The sequence below is a fragment of the Ipomoea triloba genome, chromosome 13 (assembly GCF_003576645.1).
Source record: "Ipomoea triloba cultivar NCNSP0323 chromosome 13, ASM357664v1".
NCBI lineage: Eukaryota > Viridiplantae > Streptophyta > Magnoliopsida > Solanales > Convolvulaceae > Ipomoea > Ipomoea triloba.
Genome location: NC_044928.1, coordinates 25,497,620 through 25,514,768, shown reverse-complemented (window position 1 = coordinate 25,514,768; position 17,149 = coordinate 25,497,620). Strand labels below are relative to the sequence as shown.

The 17,149-nt window shown below is 34.8% G+C and overlaps 2 protein-coding genes across 4 annotated transcripts; both read left to right on the top strand.

Moving 5' to 3' along the window:
* Window positions 1-127: 127 nt before the first annotated feature.
* Window positions 128-4,203, top strand: LOC116000961 (rRNA-processing protein efg1). Of its 2 annotated transcripts, none has more exons than XM_031240842.1 (8): window positions 128-401; window positions 1,484-1,613; window positions 1,732-1,859; window positions 2,285-2,423; window positions 2,560-2,674; window positions 3,138-3,201; window positions 3,303-3,584; window positions 3,956-4,203. In XM_031240842.1, the coding sequence occupies exons 1-8, from the start codon at window positions 252-254 to the stop codon at window positions 3,959-3,961; spliced, it is 1,014 nt and encodes a 337-aa protein (XP_031096702.1). In that variant the 5' UTR covers window positions 128-251; the 3' UTR covers window positions 3,962-4,203. The 2 variants fall into 2 exon arrangements, with proteins under 2 accessions (XP_031096702.1, XP_031096701.1); XM_031240841.1 differs by having other exon boundaries at window positions 129-401; window positions 3,297-3,584.
* Window positions 4,204-4,931: 728 nt separating this feature from the next.
* LOC116002499 (alpha-mannosidase I MNS4) lies at window positions 4,932-14,228 on the top strand. Of its 2 annotated transcripts, none has more exons than XM_031242646.1 (17): window positions 4,932-5,128; window positions 5,744-5,863; window positions 5,951-6,043; window positions 6,511-6,597; window positions 6,728-6,818; window positions 7,299-7,354; window positions 7,854-7,926; window positions 8,687-8,796; window positions 9,315-9,365; window positions 10,125-10,213; window positions 10,450-10,531; window positions 10,628-10,741; window positions 11,790-11,869; window positions 12,125-12,260; window positions 12,616-12,686; window positions 12,820-13,054; window positions 13,492-14,228. In XM_031242646.1, the coding sequence occupies exons 1-17, from the start codon at window positions 5,003-5,005 to the stop codon at window positions 13,735-13,737; spliced, it is 1,860 nt and encodes a 619-aa protein (XP_031098506.1). In that variant the 5' UTR covers window positions 4,932-5,002; the 3' UTR covers window positions 13,738-14,228. The 2 variants fall into 2 exon arrangements, with proteins under 2 accessions (XP_031098506.1, XP_031098505.1); XM_031242645.1 differs by having other exon boundaries at window positions 13,480-14,228.
* The last annotated feature ends 2,921 nt before the right edge of the window (window positions 14,229-17,149 follow it).

Sequence of the window (17,149 nt, the reverse complement as noted above, 5' to 3'; positions counted from 1 at the left end):
TTAATTCTCAAACTCTCTTTTAGTAATTTCTGAAAAGGTATGTCCTTATTATGCAATTTTAAAACTTGGAGCTGCCCGCTGCCCGCTCCTCGATCAAAACTGGATATCCGAAAACCTATGGAAGGCTGTCACCGTTCCTTTGGCACTTTTGTGTCGGAGTTGTCGACTCAATAAAACAACACCTCTACGACCTTTCATACATCTTCACTATATATATATCGATATTAATTTGTTATATATTTTACAGAAGAATGGTGCACGGTGGGTACGGTAAGCGGAGAGTCTCCGAGAGGAGCAGCCGCCGCCCCAAATCACTCGGCCCCGAGAAGAAGTCCAAACCTAAGTCCAAGGCTGTCTCTCTCAAGAACCAAATTCGATCCGTCGAGCGCATGCTCCGCAAAGTACCCTCCTCTCTATCTCTCTATGTAGTGTGTGGTTGTGTTTATGTATGTGTTAGTGTCTGTATATAGTGTTGTATTCGTTTTTCATATTGAGTTTATTTATGTCTTGGCAGCTTACTGGATAAGGAATTTGAGGGTAGACTGTAGAGTAAGAATTTCAAAATATTGCTGTTTTTGCAATCCCCTCCCCTACTGCCCCGTTTTTGCTATAGGAAAAGGAACTCTAGCTGTTAATTAGGTTTAAGCTGATAAGTGCATCAGTAATTGCTTAAAATTCTGTCTTTGTTATTCAACTTTGGTATTCTGGCGTGTGGATTTCACTTCCTTATTGATCAAGTATCCGGATGATGTCAGATGAATTGTTGAATTTTAGGTTGGTTTCCCTTTGAGCACAATGTGCCATGTTTTCACTATGGAATTTATTTTGGAAAAATGGGAGTTTTTAGCAGGTTGGTGGGGTAGTCATTTTCTTATCTCCGGTTTCTAAGGAAAGCAAGGGGGCGGGGGTTGGGGAAGGATGGACAGATTGAAATTGATAGAAGGAGAAAAGGGGTATAAACACAGAGTGAAATTGGGAAGTGAGGTACCAAAATCTCAATGCATGATACTTGAAATAAAATATTACAATTTTATATACCAATGGAGTATGCATGAAGGGGTCTCTTTTTATTTGGAGAGCTTGCTGAGTGAAAAAGGTATGGTAACATATTCTTGGTAACAATTTCACACTGAATGATGTAGTCATTTTGGAAAGAAGTCAACACCAGACGTTTTGAAGGGTTTGAAAACTGATCTCATATAGGTAGATATTATGGAACTTGTGACTACTATTGAGGAACTATTGGATTGTTAAGTTCCTTCTAATGGAAGTTCTTTTTTATGCTGCTGCACTTGTTAAGTGATATCAATAAAATGTACATATTAAAATATGCCAATGCCCAAGTGCCTACCCTTATTAGAAGATTTTATATGCCATGAGAAATCTTGAACATATCTTAAATGACGTCTCTGGATATATTGGTCTTGCCTAATGGTTGGTTCAGTTGAGTTATAATGCATTTAAACATAATCTTTTTTTCTAGGATCTGCCCCTGGAAGTTAGAGAGGCTCAAGAAAAAAAGTTAGAAGATTTCAAGAAACAGCAAGAGATTCACAATCGTCTAGCTGTGGAGCGCAAAATATTCCTTAGAAACAGAAAGATCAAGTTTTTTGGTAATGACCAGTTTCATTGCTTTTTTTTGCATTTGATAATTTTCTCTTGGTGTTGCATACATTGAATATTATGTCTAAAGGTTCTGAATGAATGTGAACTTCAAATTTCTGTTGTCAGACAGAAGAAAGATTGAAAGACGAATAAGAAGGTTGGAAAAACAGCAGCGCACTTCTTCTGGTCAGGCTCAGGAAACGCAGATTGCTGAGCAACTTGCTAAACTGAAGGAAGACCTTGAATATGTTAGGGTATGCTGTTTATCAATTTCTTTCTGGTGTTCTGTGAAGTTTGCTTTCTTACACTGTTCCTGAGCTGGTTGAAGCAAGTTTTTCTTTGCAGTTTGTTTGTTTGTTTGCTTGCCTTTTTTTTTTTTTTTTTTTTTTTTTTTTTTTTTTTTTTTTTTTCCTTTTGGGTTTTCAAACTTTAGTCTAATTTGCATAGTCCAGAAAGTAGTGTAACAATGTGCCAGCATGTGGTGCTTTACATCCATGATTACAATTCCACATTGATAGCATAGAATAGAACACTTTTTTTGAATACCATAGAATAGAACTCTTAGAAGTGCGGTTTATCATATTATAGTTGGTAGAATCAGTTTATTTGCTCAAGGTGTATATCCTTTTGATTTATTAGCTGGCCATATCTACATTGAAATCTTTAACTTTAATTGCAGTTCTTTCCTAAAACTGAGAAATATGTATCCTTGTTCACTGGAGGTGATGATGAAGGGATTATTGAAAAACGAACTGAACTGCGCAAACAGATTAAGGCCAACTTAGTTGCTGCCGCTGCTAGTGGCAAGGATTTGGAAGGTAGGCCCTTGAAGTGCTTAAATCTGCAGCTCACCTTTGTAAACTGAGTTCTGACTTATGTAAATGACACAACTGATATTGCTTGAGGTTTTTGTATTTGCGGAACTAATGTGTTAGCTTGTGCTACTGCTACCAGAGACAGGGAGTGAAGATGATGGGATTCTAGATCTAAGTGATGATGATTTCTTTGTGAGTGGAAGCTCAAGTGATGAAGCTGATGCTGATGATGAATGGACTGATAAAAGTACAAGGTTAGATACTTAGTTTGAAGAATTTACAGTTTGATTATAGTTGCTTCATATAGAAACTACATTTTCCTGCCAATTGTCAATAGTCATGATTGAGAAAGAGGCTTAGTATTATGTCATTGCATTACTGTTTGATTTGTTTTTTAATGAATAGAGTCAATGGAGATCATTGGCACATAAAATTTAGTTTCTTTCGAACTTTTCAAGTTTCTTTGGTCATTGTGCTGTAATGCAGCAAATATTGTGCAAATCTTCAGATTTTTTGCCTAGTCAATCAGCTCTGACACTTTGCTTTTATCAATGAAGCCTTTATTTATTCCTCTTTTTTTTTGGGAAAAAAAAAAGAAAATAAAAGAAGAAAGAATAGAATAGTTAGAGAACCCTTCATTCAATAGCTGGATAGTAATTCTCTTGCCTTTTGATCTTGAACTTATAAGTTTTTATTACATTCTTGATGTTATCAAAGGGAGCAGGCTTCTAGTGCCTCAGGTAAAGCTGCGTCAGGCATGTCAAGTGATGAAAGGAATCAGGTCATCCATTGAACAATACTATTTTGCTGCTAAAACAATATGCCCTGACAGTTTTACATATATTAATCTTCTTTTTCTGTAATGCATTGATGCAGAAGCAGATTTCTGCTCGTGCTCTAATGCCTCCTCCTCGGCCATCTAGCAAATCCTTCTCTAGTTCACTCCATAACAAATCGAGGTTTGGAGGATCTTCAAGTAAGAAATCATCCTACCGAGGGCGTGAAGTGTCATCATCCAGCAACACATCAGATAGCATCAATAGGTCTTCCTTCAGAAAAGGACATTCCTTGGATTCACTTGCAGGCAACAGTGGGAATCAAAGTTCAAATTCTGATGCACACAAACCGCGAAGAAAGAGGAGGCCAAAAAAGAAAAAGCAACAGGTATAACATGCTCTTTACAAAATTGTTATTTTAGTGCTTAACTAGTCCTGGTCTTTAGAGAAATGTTTAGGATGTTAGATGATATCTAAAACACCTTTTCTGGTTTAATGGACAACTGTTTTGGCATTAGCCTGCTGCAAGCGTTTTTAAATCTGCTGTTCATAATGTGTAATGTGCCCCATTTGTATACATGAATCTGATCATCTATATCTCTGATTTGTAAAGGAACTTGTCTATTATGGATTTCTTTCAAAACATGTTTGGTGAATGCAAGTTCTTGAGTTAATGCAAATATCATGCTGGTTTTGGATTCCAGTTTTCAGTTTGTTGTACATCTCCTTACATTTGCTTCTTTTTTTGTTTGTATACAGACATGAATGAAGTTCACATTTGCATCAAGTACAAGGCTGCAGGATGTCTGTACAAGATTTTGAGAGCTCAATTCTAACCAAAGCATTCATTGTTTTACCCAATTCCTCTATCTGATGATAACGAATCTCATCTCCCCCACCCCCCCACCCCTCCTCTTTTTTAATCATTTTGAGGATTACTTTAATTCGTTTGTACTATTATTGCAGAAGAGGATTCCATGTTTGTTGGAGTTATTCTACATTAGTCATTTTCTTCTTGTTGCTACTGAATGTTTTATACACATAACAACAACAAAATAATTTCTCTTGTTGTAACACCTAGGTGTCCCTCATTAATTTGAAAATTTAAATGAATTATTAATATTGACATAATTTGTTAGTGGTGAACTAAAATTGTTACTTTACACAAATATAAATAAAAAATGACTAAGGTGCTCCTCAATAATTTAAAAATTTAAATGAATTATTAATATTAATATAATTTGTGAACCCAATGGGGTAGTTCGAGTGGCAAGTGAGCTCCTAGAACCCAGGTTTGATTCTTACAAGTGACAATTCTCCCTGGACCAACTCTTGTGCTTCCCAGAGTGAACGTCATTTTAAACGGATAGAGAAAGATCCCGTGAACTTACCAAAAAAAATATTAATATAATTTGTGTTCCTTAATAATTTAAAAATTTAAATGAATTATTAATATTAACATAATTTGTTAGTGGTGGACTGCCATTGTCATTTTATATACATCAAATATTTATGTATAGTACGTAATAATTTATAGACTGAATTTACAAGGTATAATTAATACACTAAAATTACTATTTTATCGAAAAGAACCCAATTGCAAAATTTTGATAAAATTAACTAAAAGCACGAAAATATAAAGAGAAATTGACATTTTAGCTCATAATTGAAATTAATTGTGCAACAGAAGTAGACTGTAGAACTTGGTTACATATTGAACATACCATTTTCATATTGACACGAAAAAGTTTGGATTATCATTGAAATTGTACAGCGAACGGGACGACCAGAGCGTGCGAGTGATCTATGGAAGCTCCGAAGTCACAGCTCCCGATTCTCCTCGTTTGTCTGCTGACCTTTTCCGACATTTTCGTAGGCAACACTCTCTCCGAGGGTGTCACTCCTCAGGAGGCTAGAGAGCTCCGAGATGAGGTACTTCTCCCTCGATTTCACTGCCTCACTCTAACTCAGATCAAACTATTTCTTCAATTTCAGTTTACCCCAATTAATTTTAGCCTTGGATTTCGAAGAATTTATATTGAAATTATTTTACGTTACTTTTGGCAACAAAAACCCAAGTTTAGTTCCCTTTTGTTTATGTTTAATCTCTGAAGAAAAGGTATTGTTTTGATAATCATTAGTTGTCTGAGGTTTCAAGATTATCTTTTTGGTTAGAGAATGGGCGTGTTATTTTGCATTTGACTGAACTGTCTGAGGTTTGCGTGGGAACATGCGGAGTGTAGAAGAAAAGGCATATAGATAACCAAAACAATAAATTAGGTATTGAGAATTACTATTTATTTATATTTACTGGTATAATGTAGAGTAGGGAGAAAGAACCAATATTTAGATCTTAACTTTTTTGACCTTGGGTTCAGTTATTCTCTTTCTTAATGTGGTTTATTGGCTGCAGAGTATTTGAGAGACTTTTAGCATCATTCTTTCCTGAAAAAAAAATCATTCACAACATTGTTTATTTTCCCTTTGTAAATTGTAATGAGATGTCAAGTGGTCAATTTCAATTGAAAAAGTTCGTTCATGGTTTAGGTGCGCGAAATGTTTTTTCATGCCTTTAATGGGTACATGGAGCATGCTTTTCCACGTGATGAGTTAAAGCCTTTATCATGTGAAGGAGAAGATACACTTGGTGGCTATGCCCTGACACTTGTAAGAGAACTGCTGTGGTTAATCAAATGTTGTGTGTAAAGACTTAGTGAAGTCATAACTAATGTTGCTATATATGCACTGTTGCAGATTGACTCATTGGACACGTTAGCTTTACTTGGTGATCAGGAGCGCTTCTCTACTTCTGTTGAATGGATTGGTAAAAATCTTCGGTTTGATATTGTGAGTATGGACTTTGCTAAAGGATGTAATTTAGTGTGAATCTTGTTAAAAAAAAACAAATTTAGGAAAGATCAATTTTCTATGACCTTGGGATCCCCCAATTTCAAAGCTAATGAAGAAAGATAAATTTAATTAACTAATGAAGTTAATTTATAATTTCCTCTACTATGTTATCCTTATTTTTATTACTAAAATTGGAAGCATGTTAAATGAGCCCACAGCATCTGGTGGTGGGTTATTAAGCTTTTCCCATTCTCACATAGATATAACATAACGTTGTTGATATGATTTTGCTTTAACTTCCATTAAAAGTCTAGTTATTTGTTGATTACTTCAATGTTGTATTCTATCAAAGGTTTTCTTGTATGAGCTGAGAAGTTGAGCAAGTTGTGCCCAGAGTGATGTCCCTTTTGCTTTTTCCCAAAAATTAAATTTCTGACTGATGCATGTTTACATGATATTGACAGAACAAGACAGTATCAGTTTTTGAGACTACAATCCGGATTCTTGGAGGCCTGCTTTCTGCTCATCTCATTGCAAGTGATTACAATACGGTATTACAAGCATACCAGCTATCAATGTAGTTGTTCTCTTGCTCTTTTTTCCTGTCAATTTTAATTTTGTGTATTAATATGCCTTGATGTTAGTAGCTTTGACATTTTTGCCAAAATATTTACACTGCAGGGCATGAAGGTTTCCTCCTATGATGATGAATTGCTTTATTTGGCTGTGGATTTAGCACAGAGAATGTTGCCTGCATTTGATACTCCTACAGGTAGTGTTACAAAGTTGTTTGGTGGCCACATTAATACGGAGTATATTGTTTGACTACAATTTCTGGGAATATTCTTCTGCTCTTGTTTCTTTTTTTGCCAATTTTTATTTTAATTGGTTGTTTTATATTTTCCTTTTTAGTTGCTATTCTTTGCTAGACAAAAGCACTTCTTAACTGTAACCATCCCTTTTTTTTTGAAAATGTAACCATCCCTAGAAACCAATCAATCTCTAATTCTAAATACTTTTAAGGCTTGATTTCCTTCTTTAATGGAAACAGTTACTTCAGCGAACATGTAAGTAGTAAAGTGCTAATTTAACTGTTCAACTATATGCAAACCAATGAAGGCCTACATTTAGAAATACATGCCCTCTCCAAACATGCCAATAATGAACCCCTTTGGACTGTGGGAGTATACTATGTCTTAGAATTTTACCCTCCTATCTGACTGCTGACATGCTTATAATATTTGTGATGCAGGAATACCATTTGGTTCTGTAAATCTGTTGCATGGAGTTGATGAAAATGAAAGCAAGGCAAATATTATCTTTATTCTCTTTATTTATTTATTTATATTTTTGAATGTTTGACCTTATTTGATTTAGGATGGATAGGTTGGCACAAATAGATAATATTGCAAAGGCAAAACACTTTGTGTTGTCCTTCACCCTCACTTATTGAAGTGTTGCATTTGTTTGTGATATAGATTACTCTAGCAATATGCAAAGCATGTAAATTGAAGACTTTGACATGAACAAATGTAATTGTTCAAAATTTAAGTCTCATAAGAAGAAACCTTAAAAGCTCTCAATCTCTAGTTCTTCAGATTTGATGTTTCTATTTGTCCAACTTCCAATTGCATATGGCACAAACAACTTATATATGCAACAAATTTTTGAATTATGAGAGTTAAGTGTTATGAATGTAAATTGCAACTAGTTGATGCCTTTATTTGTTTCTATTCTTTGTATGTATGTGTGTTGCTCCCAGGATTGATGTATACATTATCCTATAACTAGATTTCTTGGGGTCTAGGTAACATCCACAGCTGGTGGTGGGACTCTTACACTAGAATTTGGTGTGCTTAGCCGCTTGACAAATAATCCCGGTAAGTATATCTGCAATTTGATTATTATCTGACAATTTTGGTATTGAAGTTAGTATATTATTCTACCACACTCCAGTGTCAAAGTATGCTGTGAGCTTTCATTTTAAATGTTGACTGCCAGATTCTGGGCATGAATATATCATATAATATAAGTTGAACATTAGATTCCTGGTTAGTAGGTTAAGGACATTGTTATGCATGTAAATAGGGTAGCTTTAAGAGGATAATAATGACATTGCGGCCATGGATATACTATGTACTATTAGGTAACAGACCTTGGATCTTGGCATTGATAAGCATGTGATTTCTGGTTAGAAGGTTAGGGATATAGATAAGCAGGTGATGTAGGGTAGCTTTATGAAGAGAATATGCATATATTATGTACTATAAGGCAACAGACCTTGGAGTAAGAAAACTAGAACAAATGACTTAAAAATACTGCTTTAATGATGAAAAAAATGAACTACAATCTCCAATCTAAATATGGTATTTAGAGCCAATAGTATGTAGCCCAAAGAATAAATACTATCCTCTTAGTATATTTTTGTGATAAATGTTTAAAAGAATAAGGTTACTTCTGATGCATGCTGAAGTGACGAGACATCTTTTAGAAAGAGTCAAATTGGTCGGTAATATTGTTTGCATAAATTTGCCAAGTGAACATATTGTTTTTGTTACTCATCCCTTCTATGCTACTTGTCTCTTTCTCCCTTTGAATCATTTTGAAGTTTTGCATATAACTTTCTCAATGAATATCCAGTTTTTGAACAAGTTGCAAAGAATGCAGTTCGGGGGCTATGGGCTCGCCGATCAAAGATTAATCTAGTTGGTGCTCATATTGATGTTTTTACTGGTGAATGGACACAAAAGGTCATACTTTCTTATACTAACAACCTTGTTATAGTACTTCCAATTTCTGTAATTTTTATAGAAAATTTAGTTATGCTTGATCTGTAATGCCACTTCCATCCATCAAAGATAAGACTCTAGATTTGAATTTCCAATTGGTTAAAGTCAAGGTGACAAATATGTAAATGAAGTTTTTTCATATAGGAGTTGCTTGGCTATTTAGATTGACTTTATTTTGTTCTTTGATATTTTGATAAATATGTTTACTGAAGCACCCAAGTAACATTGATGACCTAAAGAAAATCAACTGATTACTGAAGCCTACCATGCAACAACAGGATTAAAGTTTACTTGCTGTATTCAAGACTTTATTTTTTCCTGTTTGTTATCTTGAGAACTAGCTAGGATTTGCTTTTATTTCATTTTATTTATTATATCTTTTAGCTTTCATCCTTTCTTTTGTTTTTTGTTTTTTGTTTTTTTAATCTTCCCTTTTGACATATTCTTATTAGTCTTAAACCTGCTTTCTTGCTTTGCAGGATGCTGGAATTGGTACAAGTATAGACTCTTTCTATGAGTACCTTTTGAAGGTGATTTCTCTATACTAGAGAAGTACTAGTCCGGATATCTCATATCTTAGCAAGTTACCAGTTAAGGTCTACTTAAGGATAACTTTTGAATTAGTCAATCTAGTCCTTCAACTTAACCTAGAGAGTATATTGATATATATGTATGAATAAAGACAACACATTGCAAATTGTTAAAATTTTGAAGTGAGTTGGCAGGTTGGGCTCTAGCATCATTCTCCTATTATATGTGGATGGTAAGAATCAGATAGCTTTTCCAGTGATAATAAAGCTATGATTTCATGGCCTTGTTTGTACTGGAATGGAATACAATTCGCAACATTTTATTTATTCCAATTGTGGATAATCAAATTTTGTTTGCTATCGCTAAGACAAGGGCAACTAGGAATTTGGTTTGCATTTGAAAGTCAGAAAGCTTTATATATAAATATATATATATATGTATGTATGTATGTATGTATATTACACACACACACACACACATATATATATATATATATATATATATATATATATATATTTCCCCTGTTACTGAATCTCCAAAGCAATCCTTCTGCACATGTTTTTGTTACTATAGAAGTGAAACACTGCCAATGTTGGAATTTCCCTAGTCATATTTCATAAGCTACTGTTATCTATTTTAATTGCAGTTGTTTGCCAGTAACTGATATATACTGCTCTTTCTTCAATCCAGAAAAAGTAGTTGTTATGGTTTGTCAAAATGCATTCTAATGGTTCCTTGATTTTCTAATTGACTTTTAGGCTCATCTGTTATTTGGAGATGAAGAGTATCTATTCATATTCCAGGAAGCATATAAAGCTGCAATGAACTATCTATATAGTGATCCCTGGTAAATAATTGAGGTTATGAGGTGTATGTAAGGTCATTTATCCATTTTGAGTTGCTAGTGTTAGGAGGGTCGGCTGACTAGGCTCTATGCAGAATCATTGAATTTTTTTTGCATATTATGGATACATCCAATCTGGGATAAGCTCCTAATCCTGTTTGAAGCTGAGCTTATTTATTATTTCAAGTTATAAAAGCAGAGTTTATATATTTATTTTGATTTTTTAATCTTATTTGTAGGTATGTAGAGGTAAATATGAACTCTGCTGCTCTTGTGTGGCCACTGTTCAACAGTCTACAAGCATTCTGGCCGGGTCTTCAGGTAACTCTATTATAACTGCTGTTGCTTACCTAAATAAGGAAAATGTCTTTTGTTCATTACATTCCCGAAAAATTGACAATACTTGGTATTTGAAAGGTTTTAGCTGGGGACATCGAACCTGCCATTCGAACACATGCTGCCTTCTTTAGTGTGTGGAAAAAATATGGTTTCACTCCAGAGGGCTTCAACCTTGCAACACTCAATGTTCAAGTATCTTCTTTGCTCTTATAATCTCTAGTTATTTTGTTTACAGGTTATCCTTTTATCAAAGAGCTTGGGCACACAAAATTTAGATTAATGGAATCTGTCACACTTTCTTTTATATATTTTATTTTGGTACACGAGAGGAATTTGGATAGGTCATGAGACCTCTTATATAGAGTCTCAGGCCTATTTTGAATACTGAATTAGACAAAAGGAAATATGCTCCCTGTAGGCTGTAGCTTCTGATAGAAAGGAAATAATATATATATATATATATATATATATATATATATAGGGTAGGGTTCCAGTGAGACCACTTGCTTAGGTAAGACCGTGAGATCACATCTTGTGCATCCATGTAATACTTTTTAATGGTCTAGACTGATTGACACACACACACACACACACACACTTCGTTCGCACACATTTAATCACCGTTTGCACACACTTCAACTTGAAATCTTAATCAATCTAGACCATTAAAAAATTTTGAGATCAAATCTTGTACATCAATCACCGTTCGCACACATTTAATCACCCTTTGCACACATTTAATCACCGTCCGCACACACTTAATCACCATTCGCACACATTTTATTTCCGTTTGAACACACTTCAACTTAGCATCTTAAATCAATCTAGACCATTAAATTATTAAATGGATGCACAAGATTTGATCTCACGATCTTACCTAAACAAGTGATCTCATATGATCCTAACTCTATATATATATATATATATATATATATATATATATAGTGAAGATATGAGACTGGACTTCTTGATTAACTCAATTATGATAGTCTAGTTTTTATATGCTATGAGATACCTATGGGAGTGTAGGTTCATAGTTCGATTTTCTACATGTGATCATTGTGAGACTATGAAAATCAAAGTTAAGCAATTTGTCATTTCTGTTCCTCCTTCTGTCTCTATCTCTATGTAGGATCTGAAAGGTACTATATTTTCTTTGATATTTTTTAGATAGATGCTTTCTGTATCATCATTATCTTGTAGTTTTCTTTATATAGTGACATATGATTTTTTGTCTCAGCCAGGCCAGAAAAGCTACCCTTTGCGTCCAGAATTAATCGAGAGCACATATTGGCTTTACAAAGCTACCAGGGATCCCAGGTTTGTTCTTCTATGTTAAATTCTGATTTTCCTCAGTTATAATTGAGAAAAGCTTTCTCTCCTACAAGCATATTATATTTTTAATAAAAATCAAGTATTGGCAAACATCAGTAGGTTATTATTTATGCACTAATATCTTGTCAGAATCAGAATTCAAATATTTATTTCAGCTCCTCTTAAAAGATGTCTCAACTTTCATGGTTAGCATCTTGGTATTCTTCCAATCTGAAACCTTTATCTAACCCCTCGATGTAGATATCTTGATGCTGGAAGGGACATGCTAGCGAGCTTGCAATACGGTGCACGATGCAATTGTGGATATTGTCATATATCTGATGTTGAGTTTCACAAACAAGAAGATCACATGGAGAGTTTCTTCTTGGCAGAGACTGTAAGAAATTCATATCATATTTAACCAGACTTTAAACATTAGTGATTTTGTTTTGCCTTGCAAGCTTGCTTAAAGAAGGAATCTGTAAAAAGTCTCTATTTATCTTTGGACTTACACTTTTGAGACAAGACCTCATGGAGTATACTCGGATAGTGGATCAAAAAGAATATGAAAAGAAAGGAAAAAAAGGGCTGGGTTATGGCAATGAATGACTGCTTACTTATGGAACTTTGGGACTTGAGCATATATAGAGTTCCCTAATTTAATTTTTTTGTGCCTTTTTTTTTATTACATAAATGCTGATTTCATTATTTCACTATCATCTTATGTTTCTAAATCTCTATAAACTTTGCAGGTCAAATATTTGTGGCTGCTTTTTGATTTGGCTGCCGGTCCAGATAACCTAGTTGAAAATGGCCCATACAAGTAAACTTTTATCTAGTGCCCTTGTATTTATTAGAAAATCCTTTCATTATCATGTACCCTCACTCTTCTTTCTCCAGTAAACAAGCTGTCTTTACTCAATTGTATTTTGGGGGAATTTCTTTTGCTTTTCAAGGTACGTCTTCAGCACTGAAGGTCACTTGTTGCCTGCGAGTCCTCAAATATCTCTAGTACACGAGCATTGTTCATACCTTGGAGCGTACTGTAGGACCAGTGATCTTGAACCGACAATTCATGCTTCACACATTGCAGAAATCAATTCTAGTGGATCCTATCCCCATTCCACCGCTTCCAGTTTCTTGTCACACCCCAGTTATCAAAAACCTCCGCCCATGTCTGGCTTGATTAAGGTCAGAAACTCGCTGCATAAAGATTTATTTATCAATATGTTATCTTTCCCAAGCTTAGGACTCATCATATGGATCTTACTGTGATGGAAACAATATTTTATCCACCTAATATGGCTTCATGTTGGTTTAATGCTATTCATTCCACTCTAAAAGTCAAGCTTAAGATTGCTAAAAAGGCTCTAAGTATGTTGCGCGAGGAAAAATGAACAAAGACCAAAATTTTCTGTTGAACTATAAGCTTGTCTGTCTCGTGGAATTCATACAGTTGGAAAATTTAGCTCTGCAAAGCAACGTTGAATTATTATCTGAAGACTTGTTTCAACTGCTCATTATGATCTCTCTTGCATATCTAGACCGGCAAACATTTAGTTTATTTGAAGTTATAGTTTCCTTATGTGCTGTAAAAACAACTGTTTCATTGATAGGGACTGTGTCAGGGGCTTACTCACGGGCAAAGATTTGGCATATCGTATGTGGCCTCTACGAGTCCTAGTGTAAAGGAGGATGAGCAATCAAGCCAAAGCGAGGCTCCAGCGACTAAGGGACATTCATTAGTACTGGTTACTAACCCTGATATCGAACACTCCCAAACAAGTGCTCAAAATGATCACGATAATGAAAAGATACCTACCGAGAACCAGAGAGCGCCTCTTCCTGAGAATGAAGAAAGACCATCTGGGTAGCTGTTAAAGCGTTTGGAAGAAGGCCAGCACAAGGCTACATCAGAATGGAGCTTAGCTTTCTGAAACTAGTAAGCGCGATGCAGACTGTTCAAGTGACAGATACACGCATTTGTCCAGCTTCGAATACTGGATTGTAGAGCTGGTGCTGCTAATCCCGCTATAGGACATCATTGGACTCGGAGGCTGAGAATAGACTTATTCTCGTCAAAAGGAAAAACACGCGACTAGTCGTTCAGGCCAACGCCCGATTCTTTGATTTCCTTAATGGATTTTTGTACCATAGTGAGTTTTAAATTCTCAAGTTTAGGTACTGATAAGTTGATTATTGGGTCATCTGGTGTTCAATGTACAATTTAAGTAAAATAGATAGCAAGCTGGATGTCATCTTTCATAGTTGTGATTTTAATTTGAGTAAAATTATAACATTTGTTGGCTTTCACAGCAGTGCTAGAAACAGAAATCAAAACAAATTTTCAAAATAATGTTTATTAGCTTCCTCTTTTTTTTTTTTTTTTTTTTTTTTTTAAAAAATTTTTTTTTTTTTATAAATGTATTATCCAACATTTATGTTTCTGTAGAAAGATGGCAAGATGAACAATCATCTTCCATCATTGTTGGGTGGAGGCCGTGTTGAGCATATAAAACATAAACATATGTAATCCAACTATCAGCTTAAACTTTTAGTTGAAATACACATATTTCAATTTGATATCAGAATTAATCTCAGGTCATGGATTCGAATCTTTAATTCGGTATTAGAGTTAACTCCGTGTCAAAGGTCATAGATTCGAATCTTCAATTCGGTATTAGAGTTAACTCCATGCCAAAAAGGTCATAGATTCTGGGCATACTGAAGCATGTATGCCATTTTGGCCTAACCAGTCCAGGGTCTTCCTGAGTTTCTCTTCATCTTTCTCACTGTTCTAACTAAATGCTCAAATCTGCCTTGGATACCAACTGCATTAACTCTTTGCTCAAGAAAAAACATATCCTATCCCAACCCACCAAGCATTATCTGACAGAATTGCTAACAATAGAGAGATTAGATTACATGCATCCAGGCACGCAGGCAGGCTCCTAAATATTCCAAAGCCTTTGCAGTGTGCAGACTGAGGAGTTCATCAAACCAAGAAATCATGCTAAATCTTGCTCCTGGAAGCGTTCTGACTCCAACGAATTGGCCTGCACATGAGAGAGATCTCCATTTTTTTAAAAGGGGGAAAGCAGTTCAGTGCATTGCATCATCATGAGTAAGGTTAAAACTCCAATTCTTAAATAGATTATTCGTCGCATCCTGTCTCTTCTTTGCCCTGCTCTGACCATTATGTTATTGCTTCGTAATTCTCATCCCCACCATGTGTTTGTGAAATTGTGTGTGTAAGTTCATTGCATGTCAGCTTATTACTTTGAACTGGAGAGTGGAGACTTATATTTTAAAATGTAGCGCTTTCTTTAATCTAGTTACAAACCCACTATACTTAGTAGCTATATTAAGTTTCATCTATCTCGAGAAACTATCTCGATACCTATTGTGGCTTGAAGCTGAGAGTCTGAGACTATGCTTGAGAAACACAAGCTCTTTTCACTTAAACCACAACTTGTTGGTTATAAGAAATTTAACAATGTTAATCAATATGAGTGCATTTTATATAAGATACAATTATCTATACTTTTTGGATTGTACTTGTTACTATCAACTCTTGGTTGTATATGGTGTAATAAAACATTAGTGCTAATTGATTCCTTAAAATTCTTTTAATATAACCTAGCACTTTGGGATAGTTGGTAAGCGAATTGTTAATGTAACTGCAAGATTTGAGGGTCCACTTTTATAAAAGGTGTGCCATGTTAAAGGGGCTTGGTTCAGCTTTTTCTTGAGTAAGAATTAAACTTTGCAAGTGTGACACGGACTGAATCTAGATTAGTCTAAGAGATACCAGATATTTTATGTAAAAAAAATAAAATTCCGTTAATATTATAAAATCGATTAACTTTTTAGCCTTTTAAGTAACCTTTGGTCATTTTATAAAGCACAGGGCTCCAGGAAAATTTTCTTAATAACCAAAACTTTTTTTTTTTTTTTTGGAATAATGAATGAAGTACAATGTTTGCAAGCACAAGAAATATTTGTTTCATTGCTCAAAAGATTCTTGAGAAAGGTGTAGTTATTCGATAATGCCTGTTGTCGATCCATTAGCTAACAGTTTGGTTAGGAGAACTTTGGATGCTTTCTTTTTAAGGTCAAATAATAGCTAAAGGGATCAAAATAATGGTATAATTAAGAGCCAACCACATGAATCATTAGGAGTGGAAGTCTGTGTCTCAATTATATTATTTGTTGTGTTTAGTAGGGCAAGGCAATTGTGCAGGAATAGCATGTTCATTAATGGTGAAACTTTTGACCAATAGATGGAGGTTCAAAACAGGGGCTTGCTTCTGTTTTCTGATTCTGACTTTGACCATAATCATGTGGCATGTGCTGCTGAATGTATTTTACTAGTCAGAAACTTGGTCCGGAGGAAAAATCAAATCTAAGTCACTAGAAGACCTAGTGTGTTTACTATTGGAGAAATTCTTCAATTTTCTCGAAGACAGAAAGTTGGAAAAAAGAAAATAGAGAATACATTTACTTATACGTCTCTTCAAATTAAAAAGAAAAAAGAAAAAAGATAGAGAATAGAGAATCAAAAGTTAAAAAATTAAAATAAACATGCAATTCTCTCAATTAACGCTCACAAAAGGTAAAGTTTCCTCACCCCAGGGCTTCACACCTTGGTCCGACAAGATGACGGAGTGATAAATTACGGTGACTCTGCCGCCACTTGGGTGTAACTCCTACATTGCAGCTGTTAGGTCTTGATCATGTGTCCTTGTTCATAATCTACCACCTGATTACCAATTGAATTGTTGGTTAACAAACATTTTTTTTGGGAGTAGGGGTAATGGGTTGGGTTCGAGTAAACTTTGATCAAAGGGGATTTGAGAGTGAAATTCAACCCAAAACTTCTACAGCTACAATGCATACATACATACATATGAGTATAGATGTTTCTAATGAATGTAGCATCAGAAAAAAGTATGTTTGCTTCTGTTAACAAATGCTATGGATGTTGTTTGAACCCTTCCCAACCCCTAGTAATGCTCTGCAAATATGATACTTTTTTGGTATGGATACAATCTTGCATAGACGTCCACTGATCTTCCTTTCATATTGTATTAGAATGATTGTTTACTCTCCTCAGATTTAATCTTCTGGATGGGGATATCTATGTCTAAATTTGGCTGCAGAACCAGAAGGCATATCTGTGACTATTATCTTAAGATCTGATTTTTAAGTGAGTATGATATTGCTGTTTAGGATTTTCCAAATCATATTCCCAGGTTGTGAAGTTCAATGTGCTATAAAATTTTC